This window comes from Euprymna scolopes, chromosome 38, assembly GCF_053919585.1.
Source record: "Euprymna scolopes isolate OS-2025 chromosome 38, ASM5391958v1, whole genome shotgun sequence".
Classification (NCBI taxonomy): domain Eukaryota; kingdom Metazoa; phylum Mollusca; class Cephalopoda; order Sepiida; family Sepiolidae; genus Euprymna; species Euprymna scolopes.
The window spans coordinates 34,906,643-34,922,908 of NC_136519.1; the positions used below are offsets into that span (position 1 = coordinate 34,906,643).

The 16,266-nt window shown below is 35.0% G+C and overlaps 1 protein-coding gene across 1 annotated transcript in view; it reads left to right on the top strand.

Annotated features, from left to right (window-relative positions):
- Window positions 1–276: 276 nt before the first annotated feature.
- Window positions 277–16,266, top strand: part of LOC145263132 (tryptophan 5-hydroxylase 1-like) — an 88,459-nt gene continuing 72,469 nt past the window's right edge. The window contains exon 1 of the mRNA XM_080120080.1: window positions 277–707. Coding sequence (XP_079976206.1) covers window positions 615–707 — 93 coding nt within the window. The 5' untranslated portion in view covers window positions 277–614. The remainder of the gene's footprint in view (window positions 708–16,266) is intronic.

Below are 16,266 nucleotides of genomic sequence, written 5' to 3' on the forward strand. Positions count from 1 at the left end.
TATATTTAGATAAAGTATTCTTATTCATATGGCCCGAAGAAAATAACTTCGATATTTCCTTGGAGGAAAATCCGAAAAAGTAAGAAACGGATCAGTGCGTTTGGAAAATAATCTAGCGAACGAAATAACAACCAAGAAGTTTTGTCTTGTTTTATTAAAAAAAAAAAAGAAAAGAAATAAGAAAACAAAAGTGAGTAGATAATTGGAGTAAGAAAGTCGGGGGGGAAAAACAGAGAGAGACGGAAAAGAAAAATAGAAAGTAAAGAGAGAGGGGGTAGGATATAAAGAAAGGGGGGCATAAAAGAGAGAGAGAGAGAGAGAGAGTAATAAAAAGGGAAGGATAAGAAAAGAGATAAAGAAGAAAAGAAAGCAAAAAAAAAAAAAAAAAATCTTACTATATATCCTCGATCCAGAAAAAAAAAATAAATAAATAAAATTAAAAGAGAAAGACAAGGAACGAATTTTTTGGGGAACGACATTAAAAAATCGTAAGACTTTGAAAATTTGGAACCATTCCAAACCAACACAGAGGAGTCAATTCCTTTATTTCATTCTGTTTATGTAAAAAAAAAGAAGAAAAAAAGTGATCGTCACGTGTTATTACCCCAAAAAACATGGATGCCCGTTCAATCAGTATCGAACGAGCCGAAGTTCTTCGGAGACAACAATCAACGACCCTTGACGATAATGTTGTGGTGGTACCAGAGGTAAGTACGATCTTCTTATTGTATTTATTCAAACTAGCAGAACCCGTGGAAATTCCACGGTAGTTGAACATTTTTAAAACACATCGTAAAGAAAATGAATAAAAAAATAAAATAAAACAAAATAAGGACTGATTTAAAACAATTTCGGTACTCATGCACTTATTGATCCGTGCTGAAATAATAAAGTTATTATTTAAAAAGCCATTCTTAATATCGGAAGACGAGGGTGTTTTGTACATATTCTGTACTTTAACGTTACAATTGAATAAAAAACATATAATAAAACTTTAATTAAACTTGGAAATACGATTTAAAAAATAGCGCGGATCAGTAAGTGCATTAGTACCCATTTTTTTTTTTTAAGTTATGAAATAAAATAGTTAAATTGAAACCGTAAACAAACAGCCATACTTTTTCATTTGAAAATTTTTGTGAGAGAAAATGGTTTTAATGATTTTAAACTGATAAAGAGCAACTATAAAGGGAGGTAATTCGTTTCTCATTAATTAATGTTTGAGATGATGATGTTTTTGTGATACAGGACAAGTAAATTAATATTTATATTTTTACTGTTGGATCACGACTTATCAAGGGCGGAAGCCGCTAGAGGAAAAGGAGTCACTGAAATGGAAAGATTGCTAGGTGAAAGATAAGTAACAATCTATAATTTACTTGCAAGAAAACCCGACGTTGCTCGGGATTGAATGATGATCAACGAATGCTTCACACATTCCATCACACACACTCATCGAAATCGGGGAATCGACAATTTTTCAATCAAATCGATTGATTACCTGCTCAAGTTGGGGATCTAACGTTGTGCAACGGGGTAAAACTTCACATGCACCCAGCACGCAGTGATTTAGTCCACAATTTATTGTAGTTTACATTGCATTGTAGAGAACCTACTATTGATTTTATAAAAGTATTTTTTATATATAATGGCTTGAATTAAGTCTAAAATGCAGAAACCAAGTATCATGCCTCAGTTGTGTTCTAAAAAGAAATATTAATTTCAAACGTGCCCCTGTCATATCAGAGAACCTACTGTTGATTTTATATGCCTGATATTTCTGCTTGTGCGGTGATAATGGATTGGATTTAAGCTTAAAATGAAAATAAAATCAAGTATGATAGTTCATTTGCGATTTAAACGGAAACATTCATTTTGAGCGCGCCCCTGTCATATCAAAGAACCTACTGTTGATTTTATATGCCGGGCCTTTCGGCTTGTGTGATAATAAAACTTCTCAAATACACTCGTGCGATTAGGCCGTATAAGGTGTTAAGTCAAAATCGCCTGGTCCTTCTTTTATCGGATTTTTTTCGAATATCGATACTTATCGAAGACATTTCCATACAAAACCTATCTATGAATACAGAGTACATTTGTGTAAAATTTCATAAAAAATCGGCCCAGCCGTTTTGGAGTCCATAGGGAACGAACTATTACACACACATACAACGTTCCTTTTATATAGTATAGATAGATAGATAGATTACTATTGCAGAAAATGTTACTAGTTTGTACATCGCTTCATGAGGTTGATGGCTGTTTAGTGGTTAACGACACGGATTGAAAACCTGGGTGTTCCAAGTTCGAATCCAGTTCGTTCTACAGAAACACATCGAACTCGCACCTGGCTTTGTGTCTAACGTGTCTAAAAACGCTTCCGTTCAGCTTCGAAAGATAATGGATACTCCCGTAAGGGCAGTTGCGCGTGTAATTGTGAGGCAAGTGTTCCAAATCTCCAACCACACCTTGCCTGATCAGTTCTGCTTGAGTTCAGTGGCAAGGAAAAGTCCAGGACGACTGGAAAAAAGGCAGAGATGAGCAGAGAGCACATACAGCACCTGGAATTCCCAAATGGTCACTGTTCAAATGCGGGACCTGCTCGTAGTGCTATATTCAAATGCGGGACCGTAGGCTCGATGAAAGGGAATTAAATTGCTAAAGGCTAGTCAACTGCTGAAATGAAAGAAACAAGAAACACACATTAGCAACAATGAAGGAACTGAGGAGTATATTGTTCAGTCAGTTTAGTACTAAGAGAAAAGATGAATAATATGAAAATCAATAATATACACACAGGTTTGATTGTTTTATTTTACTTCAGTCGAAGTTCTCAGAAATCAAGGGGCCCACAACCTGGTGCTAACACTTGACTTCTATATGAAATACATAGATATTCGAATGCCCCATTAAAGTTCTTTATCTCCCAAAATACTGAGTTAGTATATAAACTGAGAACAGTTTTCTTCTCCCAAATAAACCATATCTTTCATTTTTGGTCTCTTGGTCTTACTGGATTCCAGGTTAAGAATTTATCTAGTCTTGTGGAGTATCCAGCTTCGTGCTATTACTTGAGGTAACATAACTTGGAGAAGGTGCACCATTCCTCATACAAGCTTATGTAAGTTAGCCATAGTGAGGAGATCTTATTTCGGCAGTGAATACTGTATGATTTTGAATATTTGGTCAGGGTTTACTTCTAGGGAAAAAGTATCCTCATGCCAGGTTGTTCTGAGAAACCCCTGTACAAAGAGACGTTAGACACTCGAGGATAGTGTCTAGTAGGCATTCAAGTTCTCTCCAGTAGGTATTCAAGTTCTATTAGTTATGGGACCGTTTATGAGATTTGTTGACCTTACATTTAAAGACGATCATGTTATCTACAGGGAAACAGGGAAAATTTTAAATAAGTAGATCCGATTTAATGAAATTCAAAATGTATAAGACATTAATCCAGAGTTTGTCAACATTTCAGTTTCCTTCAACTAAATTGGCGACCGAAATAGGAGAAGGGAGACACTTAAAAGTAATATGGCGACATGAGCGTAGTGAAAAAGCATATAGTAGTGATCCTCATTTAATTCCGAGCAGCATCGGCTCTTCTTACTAGTCTGTCTGTCTGTCTGTCTGTCTGTCTCTATCTATCTATCTATCTATCTATTCTAAAAAGAAAGAAAGAAAGAAACGTTGTCTGTGCGTGTGTGTAAGTTCTTTCCTTATGAACTCCAAAACGGCTAGGCCGATTTTTATAACATTTCGCACAAATGTACTTTATGTATCTGGCAGTGTTCTTAGACAGGTTTTATATCAGAATGTCTTCGATGAGTATCGATAATCGAAAATCGAAATAATCCGATGAAAGAAGGAACAGGAGATTTTGACCAAAGTTAAAACCTTATATACACCCTAACATCATAAGCGCATTTGAGAAGTTTTATTATCAGATATTCCAGTTTCCTCCAGTAATATTAGGGAGAAAAACATTAAACCCACATCTGTCCTTGTGTTTAAACTCCTAGAATAGAGATACATTTGAGTTTGAATACCTATTGGATACCTATTGAGACTTTTATGACAACTATTCGTTTACATTAGATTTGGAGACCACATGATGTAATCTGCAGGGAAGCAGAACATCGGTAATGTGTACCACGGACGAAATCGCTTTCAAAGAAGCTTAATACATAGAGATTCCGTCTGACGTCCGATCTACAATTATTTATCTATCTTTTTACTATTTGGTCATCCCTTATTAAGGCCAAGAGTAACTAAAGAATAAGGACCAATGTATAATTTATCAGTGAAAACAAGGGGAGTGAACCTCTAAGTGATGCATGGATACAGAACATTATGAAAACTTTAAATACATAAATCTGACTTAACGAATTTCAATATATATATATATATATATATATATATATATATATATATATATATATATTACATAAGATATTAATTTAGAGTTTTGCAACATTTCAAGGTTTTTCAACTATATTAGAGAGCGAAACATTAATCCCACATCTGACATTTTGTCTAAACTCCTAGAGTATAGATAAATGATATGGTCAATAGTATACAAGAAGTTTGATTATCTATGAGACCGTTTACGACAAGTATTTGTTAGTATTAGATTTGAAGATTTCTAATTTGTAATATGTTTCACAGAAGAAAAGATCTTTCATAAAGTTATATTTTTCATTTTAATACTTAATAGTAAATATGTTGAATACTCTATGATTGATTACTATGTATGCCTGCAAATGTGGCATTTATAGGCACTTTAATTTCACTCGATTCCTCTGTAAAGCTGGTAGGTTAGAGGTAGAATGGTAGATTACAAGGTCAAGATTGAGTCTGTGACTGGGTTCAAATCGTCTGACCAGCCGTAATTATCACTTCTTACATTGACAAGTATTTGTTGACATTTGTTGACAAGTGCTTTCCGGGGGAAAAACACCAGCCGTAATTATCACTTCTTACATTGACAAGTATTTGTTGACATTTGTTGACAAGTGCTTTCCGGGGGGAAAAACACCAGCCGTAATTATCACTTCTTACATTGACAAGTATTTGTTGACAAGGGCTTTCCGGGAAAAACACCAGCCGTAATTATCACTTCTTACATCGACAAGTCTTTGTTGACATTTGTTGACAAGTGCTTTCCGGACCCCCCCCCCCAAAAAAAAACATTAAAATTGCTTTGTGAACATTTTCAGTCATCTCTACACGGATGATCACTTCTCAACTCTGAAACTCCTTTCTTACAGAAGAGACTTTGATAGTCTTTCTCTACTCTATCCATATTTCTATAATGGATATAATATTGAGTTTCAACTTCTACCCTTTCCATCACCACTTGAAAATCTCCTCAACAAGAACTCATCTTTCTTCCAACATAAAACAAACAATTACATTTGGTTTTATATATATTATTATTTTATTATTAAAAATCTTTTTTGGGGGGAATCCGTTGAGATAACAGTCCAAAAAAAAAATCACAAATTACATTTGGTTCAATTATAAACTATTTTTTTTTTGGGGGGGGGGGTCCCCGACAAAAGGAGGGTTGATCTGTAAATTCATCCTTGTCCATTCGACCGTTTGTCTGTCCGCACTTTTCTCAATAACTACACCTTGGATTTTTTGGAAATTTTGCACAAACATTAAACATGATATGAGTAAAAAAGTAACAGAACGAATTTTTCGAGAAAACACCGGTTGCCTCCCCTAATGGTGCCTTTCGGGTTAAAATGACTAAAATTGACACTTTTGTGCTTATTTAAAAAAATTGATGCCTTGGATTTTTATAAAACTTTATGAAAAGTTGTAACTAACTGATTTCTATATAATTTTGTTTGTCTATACTTTGCGATAACTCTTGGGTGTGCCGCAGGGGCTCTTTTAGGGCTAATAAAAACACTCCATTTTTGGGACTATTTTACCATATTTGTCCAAAATTTTCTGTGTATGTCTATTTAGCAGTTTTGCATGGTGCTGAACTCACATTTAAATATGTTAAGGCCTTGAGGACTTTTTGGGCTAAATGAGGAGGGGCAAATGATGAACAGTTCTTGCTGGGAATATTCTACGAGGAGATTGGATCTCAGTCGAGCACCTTCTGTGAAAATAGGACTAAAGTAGAGCAAGACTAGCAATGTCTCTTCTGTGGGGAATTGTCTGTTTCATGTTCTAAGGAAATCATACGCAAAAACAAAATTATATGCTATATCTTTGGTTTTATTTCCATAATATTTCTCATGGTAAATATCATAATATTTAATTGTGTTATGTTGACTAATCGGACTATTATTCTCATCTTCGGTGTTATTAGCATAACGCTACGGTCGCTGCAATGTACGACCTTCTTCGGGTGTTGAAAACATGCTTCTTTTTTCTCTACTAAAGAAAAGAGAGTTGGCTCTGCATTACAAGAATTCGAACTGTGTGTTTGAGAGCGGGTCCGTAGATCATAAAGAAGATTCAATCTTCAAGGGTCACTAAGATTTTTTTAAAGGCTTTCTTTTGACTCAATTTTTCAGGATATCTATATGAATTGTTAATATTAGTGAAAAAAAGTGTTTTACGAAACAGAGGATCGATACCCATGCATATTTTTTTTTTAATAACAAAAACAAAAACACAATGCATTTTTTCACTAATATTAATTAATTTTTTTTATTACAGATATACCGAAAAATTGAGTCATAGAAAAACCTTTTATGGAACTTAAGGGTTCCGGGGAACTAGGTTTTAGAAATTCTGTTTTACAGGCTTTTGCCAAAAATAATAAAATAAAAAATAGCTATTCTTACGATGACCCCCCAACACCCGTAAAAAATTACGAAAACATTTTTGGAGTCTATCCGATTAAATATTTGATCTGTATATATAAATTATATTTCTATTTGTCTGTTTTTCTGTCCCACCTTTCCTCGGAAACTTTTTTTTTTTTTTTTTTACACAGAGATCACCACTTATCAAGGCCCGGAAGCCACTCAGGGATAAGGGTTATTGCAAGTACATTACGTTAGTGAGGAGATTTGATGAAGTGTTTACTTAAGGGGGCGGTTCATTAGGAATTTGTTAACATTAGACTTGAAGACATCCAAGTTGTAGTCCGGAGGGAAGCAGGCAGACGGAACAGAGTTCCATAGGCGTGCAGTTCTAAGAAAGAAGCTTTGTTCATGAAATCCGCGTTTTGATTTAGGCACAGATATAGAGGATGACCTAGCCGAAGCTTTGCAATTTGTTATGGTAAGGTGCAACAAACTAAGTATTATGGTATCCAGCACAGTTATAGAAATTAATAACCACAATACCACATTTACTCTATAAGTTTCTTAGAAATAATTTGGCCAGTCTAGCTGAAAATTTGAATGGCTCTTTGTTATGATAAGGTGCAGCCAACTAAGTATTACGATATCCATTCAATGCACAGTCAAGAGTCAATAGGGATTAGTATTTAATGCAAAAGTGAGCACAAATTTAGGCATATTCAAGCATCAACTAGGCATAATGCACTCATACTAAGACAACGGGCCATAACTTTTGCTTTTTTATATCGGACTAAAATGTCTAGTTAGTATAATAGATGTACGCGTGACCTGTTGGGTCAAAACGTCTATAACTATTTGTTTGGCTTTGGTTTCATTCGAGAACTGATAAACTGTGATGCATCTGTCAAGAAATTCTGCTTACACAATTAAAGGTTACACGTAGTATTAGGACGATTAATCGGAATCGGGAATCAGAAAAATCGAAACTTTCTGGGGTATTGGAATCGGACAAATTTGTGCCTACATTCCGATGCCAAAAAGATTCATTAATTATGTATTTTTTATTTATTTATTTTTTTTAAAAATCTTCTGCTGATAAGCAAATAATAAATATTGAAATATTGATTTAAACTCCCGGTAAAACTAAAATCCATAGATCCCCTCACTCCTAATGTGTTTTTACGTTTGAGAAAATATATGCACATTTAGGATGTGTTTTTTTTTTTTTTACACAGTGATCACCACTTATCAAGGCCCGGAAGCCACTCAGGGATAATGGTTATTGCAAGTACATTACGTTAGTGTGGAGATTTGATGAAGTGTTTACTTAAGGGGGCGGTTCATTAGGAATTTGTTAACGTTGGACTTGAAGACACCCAAGTTGTAGTCCGGTGGGAAGCAGGCAGACGGAACAGAGTTCCACAGGCGTGCAGTTCTAAGATTACGATAATCGGGACAAAATAACCATTTCATAGTTTAATATTTACTGAGTTATAAAAAATCGGAATCGGTAATTGTATCGGAACCGGAAAAAAATATTGGTATCGTCCCATCACTAGTAATAAGTCTCTTTATTTCTATTGCGTTGATAACGAAATTCTTGCTGTTTTCTTTTAAATTTAAAATTTAAAAAACTTAACAAAAAAATAACCAATGAATGATGTTTGCATCTTTTTCCTGATGTTCAACATTTTCAATACATCATTATTCACTTTCCGTTTATTAAGGCCAAAAGCTAGTTGAGAATAAACATTAGTGATATGTATGGATTGTCAGATTAAAAAATGAGGAATATTCTAAGCGGATTGAAACTGATGATTCGAATGACCAAAATATGAGTAGTTAATAAAATTATCGATCATGTATCGATCGAGTTGGTAGCTAAGTTTCTGATCTTTGTTAAAATTTCAAAGGTTTAATTATTAAGTTTCTGAAATTTTTAGATGAGGATTGATCATTCGGATTATTTGGATTCTTTGAACTGCTGTTCTCATCTTGAGTGTCACTTTCACAATGTTTCGGTCGATGTAACAGCCGACCTTCTTCAGAAGTGTTTTGTCAAACACGAGAATGTTTCTGTCGAACTCGGAAATATGCACGGAATTTTGAACGGAACTCTTTATTTAATCCGCGGGTGTAGCATGCTATCGTTCCGTCAGACATGACCGAGTAGAAGGCCTAAGTAATTCGCAATTATTTTTTGGGTGTCGCCTGCACTGAGGATTGAACCTTCAACCTCCAGAGGTACAACTTTTACAACTGAATTTTACCAAGTACTCTATCTTACGGGCAATTATAGTATGAATTAGAGGAGCCTTAAGTTTATTTTGTTTTCTAGATGTACCATCTTACTAGTTATCATCATATATCGTTATTTATTAATACATATTACTACACACATCTGTTATGCTCCCTATCTTAGATTGATCATATTGGGAAGTGATATACAAATTAACATTGGTATATTAAGCGATGCTCTTTGTGTAAACAAATTGAGCTTAGGTATTTGGACAGTGTCAAAACACTGTTAATTCACTGCCCGCATAGCAGCAGCCATACAGCGCAACGGTTAGAAGCTCCGACTGTCATTTATGCGGTCTGATTTTGATCCTGGCTTGAGGTAGTTGCTCGTCTAGCCGCACTGATGAGCTGTGAAACAGCGAAACAGTACTGTATGTGGATGACTATATATATATATATATATATATATATATATATATATATTTGAGGACAGGGACGAATTTTTTATAGCATAAATAGGATTACCAAATTATGAATAGGAACGATCCAATATCTGGAACATATTTTGTTCTTGTAATTAACACTGCTGGGGAGCCATGATTTAATATACTATTTTCTTTTTAAATCTCCAAAACAGTGTTTCATGGTAAACAACTGATGATCCCTTACATTAACATTAGGACTATTGCGAATTCGAGAGAGCAAGTTAATGCAGTGATTGCAGGTGATTAAATGACTTACTGACTAAACAGTTTTCCAACGAATGATAAAAAATATAAATATTAAATAGTTTTTTTTTATATAGTTTTAAAGGGTAAATCAGCACTCCTTTGATAGTCTTAATTGGTTTGAAGTAGGATCGCTTTGTCTCTGATACATATGTCTTAAATAAGGCCAAAACAACCAGTATTGCTACCATTGTTATTAAGAACCAGATGCGTTGGGCGGGTCATCTTGTCCGGCTTGATGACTTATCGATTCAGTTATTTTATTGTGAGCTCGTTCTTGGCAAAAGATCCCAGCATAAACTACACACACACACACACACAAAATAAAAACAAACGTTTTCGTAATAGCATCAAGGAGAGTCTGATGAACTTTCATGTTTCTGTCGACAGTTGAGAGTCTCTAGCATATGATTGCAAGCAGTCAAGAGCACTGATATACAGGGGCGTAGAACACTTTGAATCAGCCAAAATAGACCGAGCGAAACTCAAGGGGTATGTAGGAAACATCAAACCTTGCCGCCCAATCATGGAGATCTTTGGATCTGTGAGGTGTATAACCGGGCTCTGTTGTCCAAGGCAAGTCTTGTTAATCGCATGAAAGCGCACGATGATAGGGTTATGTTGCTGTTAGTTTCTTCCAAACCAATGACCGTCTTCAGTGTCATATCTGCTTGAGAGTGTGCAAATCGCTAGTAGAACTAAAAAGTCATCTTCGAGGATATGGACGTTCAGTGACTGAGGGAGTGGCACTCATCTGACAAGACGCCGAAGGCATCATATATATATATATATATATATATATATATATATATATATATATTGCTTTTAAAACTCAGATTAGTCGTAGACGACGAAACACGTGTCAGTGGATAATTATATTTTAAAAACAATATATATGCCACTCACCACAAGGGGGTAACAAGTTGTTTAAGGGGAAAATTGTTCTCGACTCGCATTTAGGTAAAAATGCACTTTCGTAATTAACTGAATTCATTCAAAACGTATCGCAAAAACAAAAACAAATAACATCTACGTAAATCGCGATATATCCGAACAGTTAGCGAGGTGGACGAGCGGTAAGAGTTTAGGCTTCTTACTGTGGGGTCCCGATTTCGAATCTCACTAGATTCAGCCACTCTGATGAGTCGTAGACGACGAAACACGTTTCAGTGGATAATTATATTTTAAAAACAATATATCTGCCGCTCCCTATATGGCTTCGTAAAATAATTGAATTCATTCAAAACGTATCACAAAAACAAATAATATATATATATATATATATATATATATATATATATATATATATATATATATAAACTTGAGTTCCTTCAGCCATAACCTAAAACTTATGAAGAATTCTTGATAAAATTATTTATAAAAAAAATAGATGATTCAAGTGCCATAAGCTAGAGTCGAAACCGAAACCAAAACTAGGATTTACAAATGTTCCACACTTCCAATACTTTTTGTCAACGAAATCGGCGAAATCGACCATTTTTCATCAGATTACCCGCTCTAGTCGGGAACCCATCGCGGTGCACCAAGTATGAGTTTCACATACCTCCTCGCATTGACTTCATCCACAATATATTGTTGTCTACATTGCACTGTAGAGAACCTACTGTTGATTTTATAAAATTATTTTATACATATAATGGCATGCATTAAAGTTTATCTCTGGTTATCTCAGCATTGTTTCCAGTCGTCCTAGTCTTCTCTTTGCCACTGGACTCAAACAGTACCGATTCAGGAAAGGTGTGGTTGGAGATTGAGCAACCCTTGCCTCACAATTACACCCGCTACTGCCCCTATCATATCAAAGAACCTACTGCTGATTTTATATGCCGCCCTTTCTGATTATGCGGTAATAATGGCTTGAATTTAAGTTTAACATGCCAAAGTAAAGTATCTTGAAAGTGTCTGTCTGTGTGTCTGTGTACATTTCCCTACGGAAAAACTCTGTCAATTTTCAGTCTACAGACTCGAAATTTGATATACAGGGTATGGAGATTTGAAAAAATCTTTGTAATCCGTTTTCGGCCAGAAATTTGTCTGTTAAGGGGTCAGTTCAACGATTTGACCTTTGAGAACTCTACCAAACTCCTCCGCCAATTTTGGGTCTAAACACTTGAAATTTTAGATATAGGTTCCTTGGACATGGATCTAACATAATAACTCGATTTAAGCCTAAAACAATAAATGTTAAGGGGTCATAATAGGGGTCAAAATTAAAAATAAATTTGACCTCTGCGGTCTCTACCAAATTACTCAGACAATTTCTGGTCTAAACATTTGAAATTTTACACAAAGGGTATTCAGAGATAGGGCAAGCTTTTTAATCGGTTTGAGTCGAAAATTTGAGCTACCAATATATAAATGTATGTATGTATGTTTGCATGTGCGCCTAAAACTTTCGACAGAGGCGACGAATTTTCACAAGATCAGTATCGTTTTGAAGCTCGACCCTTCAGACGACAAATATCGAAAAATTGGCTAAAAACATTAATTTCTTCACTTTCAACTGGGCACTTTTCAACAGGGTGGGGTCGCTTTTTTCACCGATATTTTCGAAAATCATCCCCTCTTTTCGATTGTCTAGCCTTAATTTAAACCTACGTTACTTCCAGATTGGCGGTGGTCGTAACAGTAAAGACGTCACGTTTTTTTCCCCATTCTTTCCCTCCTTCGCGGTTTGAGCCTGCCTTCCTACTACCACTTTTTTTTTTTTTGCTTAACACAGACCTACAAACACCCGAGCAACGCCGGGCAACCCTGCTAGTAATTATAAGACACCTTCTTAACCACTAATAGCTATGACTAAAGATGCATTAATTAAAAGTACTTATTCCAAACTCCTCGGCTTAACGTTCACTGGCTGGAACAGATACATTGAGAACATTGCCAAAGCTGCTGCAAAGAAGGTGGGCTTTCCCTATCGTGCTAAAAAGTATGCTGTATCTCTACAAGGGCACCATTTGCCCATGTATGGAGTATTGTTGTCACATTTGGGCTGGTGCATCTGCTACTAGTCTCTCGCTCCTGGACGGTGTTCAAAAGAAAGTCGCCAACCTGACAGGTCCTGAACTCTCATTAAAGCTTGAACCTCTGTCCCATCGACGGAATGTTGCACCCTCTACCTGTTCTACAAGTATTTTAATGTTAAATGCTCCGACGAACTACAAGCCCTTGTACCCCTTTTGACGTAAATGTCCCCGACAAACGGCAGTAAAATCCCACGCCTACACAGTAGAGACCCCTAGATGTAAGAAGGCTTCTACTCTAATAGTTTCTTTCCCAGAACTGCTAGACTTTGGAATTCCGTTCCGGGTTCCTGCTTTCCAAACTGTACTGGTATGCACAAGATTAAGTTTAATGTGAACGGACATCTCGTTGCTCAACTCCATACATAATATCCCTGCAACTTATGTCCCCGATAGTAGCCCCCTATATCACCGTGACACTGTGCCTTGTTTGGAGTGAAAATAGAATGAAAAAGGTTATAGTAAACACAAAAATCATTATATTTATATTCATTCATGCGTATATATATATATATATTTGTTTAAAAAATTTTGGCTACCAAACTCTTCTGTTAGTTTTTGGTATACAGACATGAAACTTAATATATAGGATATTCAACCCATGCGAAACTTTATATTTGGGTTTTGGCCGGAGAAAATCAGTGCAAGAGTGTGAAAATTAAAAAAAAAAAAAAAAGAATTTGCCAGGTGAAGGTCAAACGACAGCATTACGAATATGCATGCGTAACGTAATAGCTGTTAGTTCATGTTTTAATTTGTAGCCTTGCAGCAAAAAGTCTTCATAGCTTAGGCATTAATTTCAAAGGAAAAAGTAAATCGTAAGGTAAACGTTTTGGTTTCGATTCTCGGTGATGGTCTACAAGTTATTTTTTTAAAAAACTTTTTAGACCATTATTATATATTGGGTCAAATATAATATAATAATAAATATGAAATCCGCACTAATCAATTATCATATTTAAGTGTATTTTATGACCGAGCAATGCCGGGCGGCCTGCTAGTACATATATATATGGGAAGTGATACAGGATATACCATTAGCGTATTAAGCGAGTCTTTTGTGTAAACAAATCGAGCTTAGGTATTCGGACGATGGCAAAACATCGTTAATTCACTACCCGCACAGCAGCTGCCGTTTAGCGTAATGGTTCTACGCCTTGATTGTCGTATGGGCGGTCGGGTTTCGATCCTGGCTTAAGGTAGTTGCCTGTCTAGCCGCACTGATTCGCTGTAATACAGCGAAACAGTACTGTATGTGAATGACTATATATATATATATATATATATATATATATATATATATATATATATAAATTATTATAGTAATAATAATGTCAGCCCCTTTAAGAAGTCGGTCACTTAAGACACGGCCACTGAGATATAGAAGGCCTGTTAACTGAAAAATGCCTGCAGGCAATGTAGGTAAGATTTGTCGAACTGTTACTGCCGATACTATATGACGACATTTCAAAAAAGAGCATTAATACATGTTAACAAAGAAAAGAAATGCACTCAGTTCGATTAATAATGAAACTGAACTTTAATGAATATAAAATATTATCTATGTAAAATTACGTAATTTTAATGCAATATACAATCTAATACTGATAAAACTAAATTATGAATTTAGGGAACAAATAAAGAAACATAAAACAAACGATTCTTGGCCTTCGGGCCAAGATCACAGTGTAGTAGTATCTGTTCTGAGGCTACAATTCACCTTTTCTGTCCTCGGCCGGTGGAGGAGAAATCCTTCATGACTGAGACAATTTTTATTTTTGTTCCTATCCAGAGTGTCCCTTATTGGTGGGCTCGATTTTCACACATTTCCAACATTTTTATATGTTGAAATATTTAAATAACTATTACTTTTAATACAGAAATTAAATTTAAAGTTTTGGTTTTCTGTTCTTCTATGTTCATTTTTTCCCCATGTTTTTCATCAAAATGTGTAGCGTATTTTCATCTGTTACATGTGTAGGAATCCTATACTCTGCTATAGTCTTCATTTTCATATCAGTGCAGAATACATAAATACGGAAATGAAGTTCACATAACTACTAAAAGACAATCATACTATAATGTGAATATTGGTTAAAAGCTAAGAAAATATAGTAAACATGTACGATATTAAATCAGGATGGTGGTAAATTTGGGAAGGGACATTATTATTATTATTATTATTATTATTATTTCACTCACTAGGAGTTGTCTTACAGGTCATCATCAGTGATCGCTCACTGGTAGTAACCTGTGGTATTCGCTGGAGACCGCGTGACAACAAGTCTCCTCAGATTCTCAATGTTCTCCACCTCTTGACCACTCGTGCAGATGATTGCACGTTATCGCAACAGCCGTTTGCCATTGATTTCTCGTTGCTATCAACCATTCATGTTTCCTGGGGTTTAGGTGAGAAAATCCCCCCAAGGTACCAGATTTGAACTGCTCACTTTCAGTGGAGATCTGGTCAGTACTCTCCCACCTCGGTCTTTCCATCCTCCCTGATCCTTCACAACTAGTTGATGTGGCGCCAGTCGACGTCATCTACACCAGTTTTTTTTATTATCATTGTTATAATAATAATAATAATAATAATGGTGCTTCTGCAGTGTACGCACCATGCTATATTTTAGATAGTATTTACAAGTTAAATTAAATTCTTATGGTATCTTCCTGTTCATTAAATTGTTAGGTGAAAGTGCGGAATAGTTAGAAAGCTCCTCGCCTGTTAAGAATGGCTTTCTAAATAATGTTATTATTTCAGCAGGACGCGTACAACATTTACTCGTACTTCACAAGAAACGTGGACCCTGCGCAAACGGTGTTTTTATTTAATAATTGCTCCCTGTAAGCGCATGCGCAAAAGGTTTTCTTTGGTTTATTTAATCACGAAAACTTTTTTGCAGGTACTATTTAAGGCCCAAAATGGGGAGGGGGCATTATTTGAATATATGAAAAAAAAAAAAAAAATTAACAAAAACATAAAAATCTTTAGCGGAGAAAATAATAATAAAAAAAATGAAATAAAATAAAACAAGCACGAAATAAAAGTATGAATCAAATTTACCCCCAAAAGACGAAAAAAAAAAAAAAAATAAAATAAATAAAAAAAAATACATGTACGATTAAAAAGAAAAAAGTCTGAGATATATACGAAGAAAGTGAAAGAGAACGCTGTCAGGGAGCAATAATTGAATATAAACACCGTCTACAAAGGGTCCACGTTCCCCGTGAAGAACCCATTTATTTATAATATAAAACATAAGACAAGATGTTAACTAAAATTTAATGTACTCTTTATTTTTTAGTTCATATGAAAATTTTAATTAAAACTGATTAGTTAATGAATTTTAAAGATGAATTTGTGTTCTTTATGTCTCGATGGAGAACATAGACTTTCCTATTTTATTTCCCATTTCAGTCATGTAAATTATTTAAGTTTGAATGTTATAAAACAAACAAACTTTAAGTTTTAAA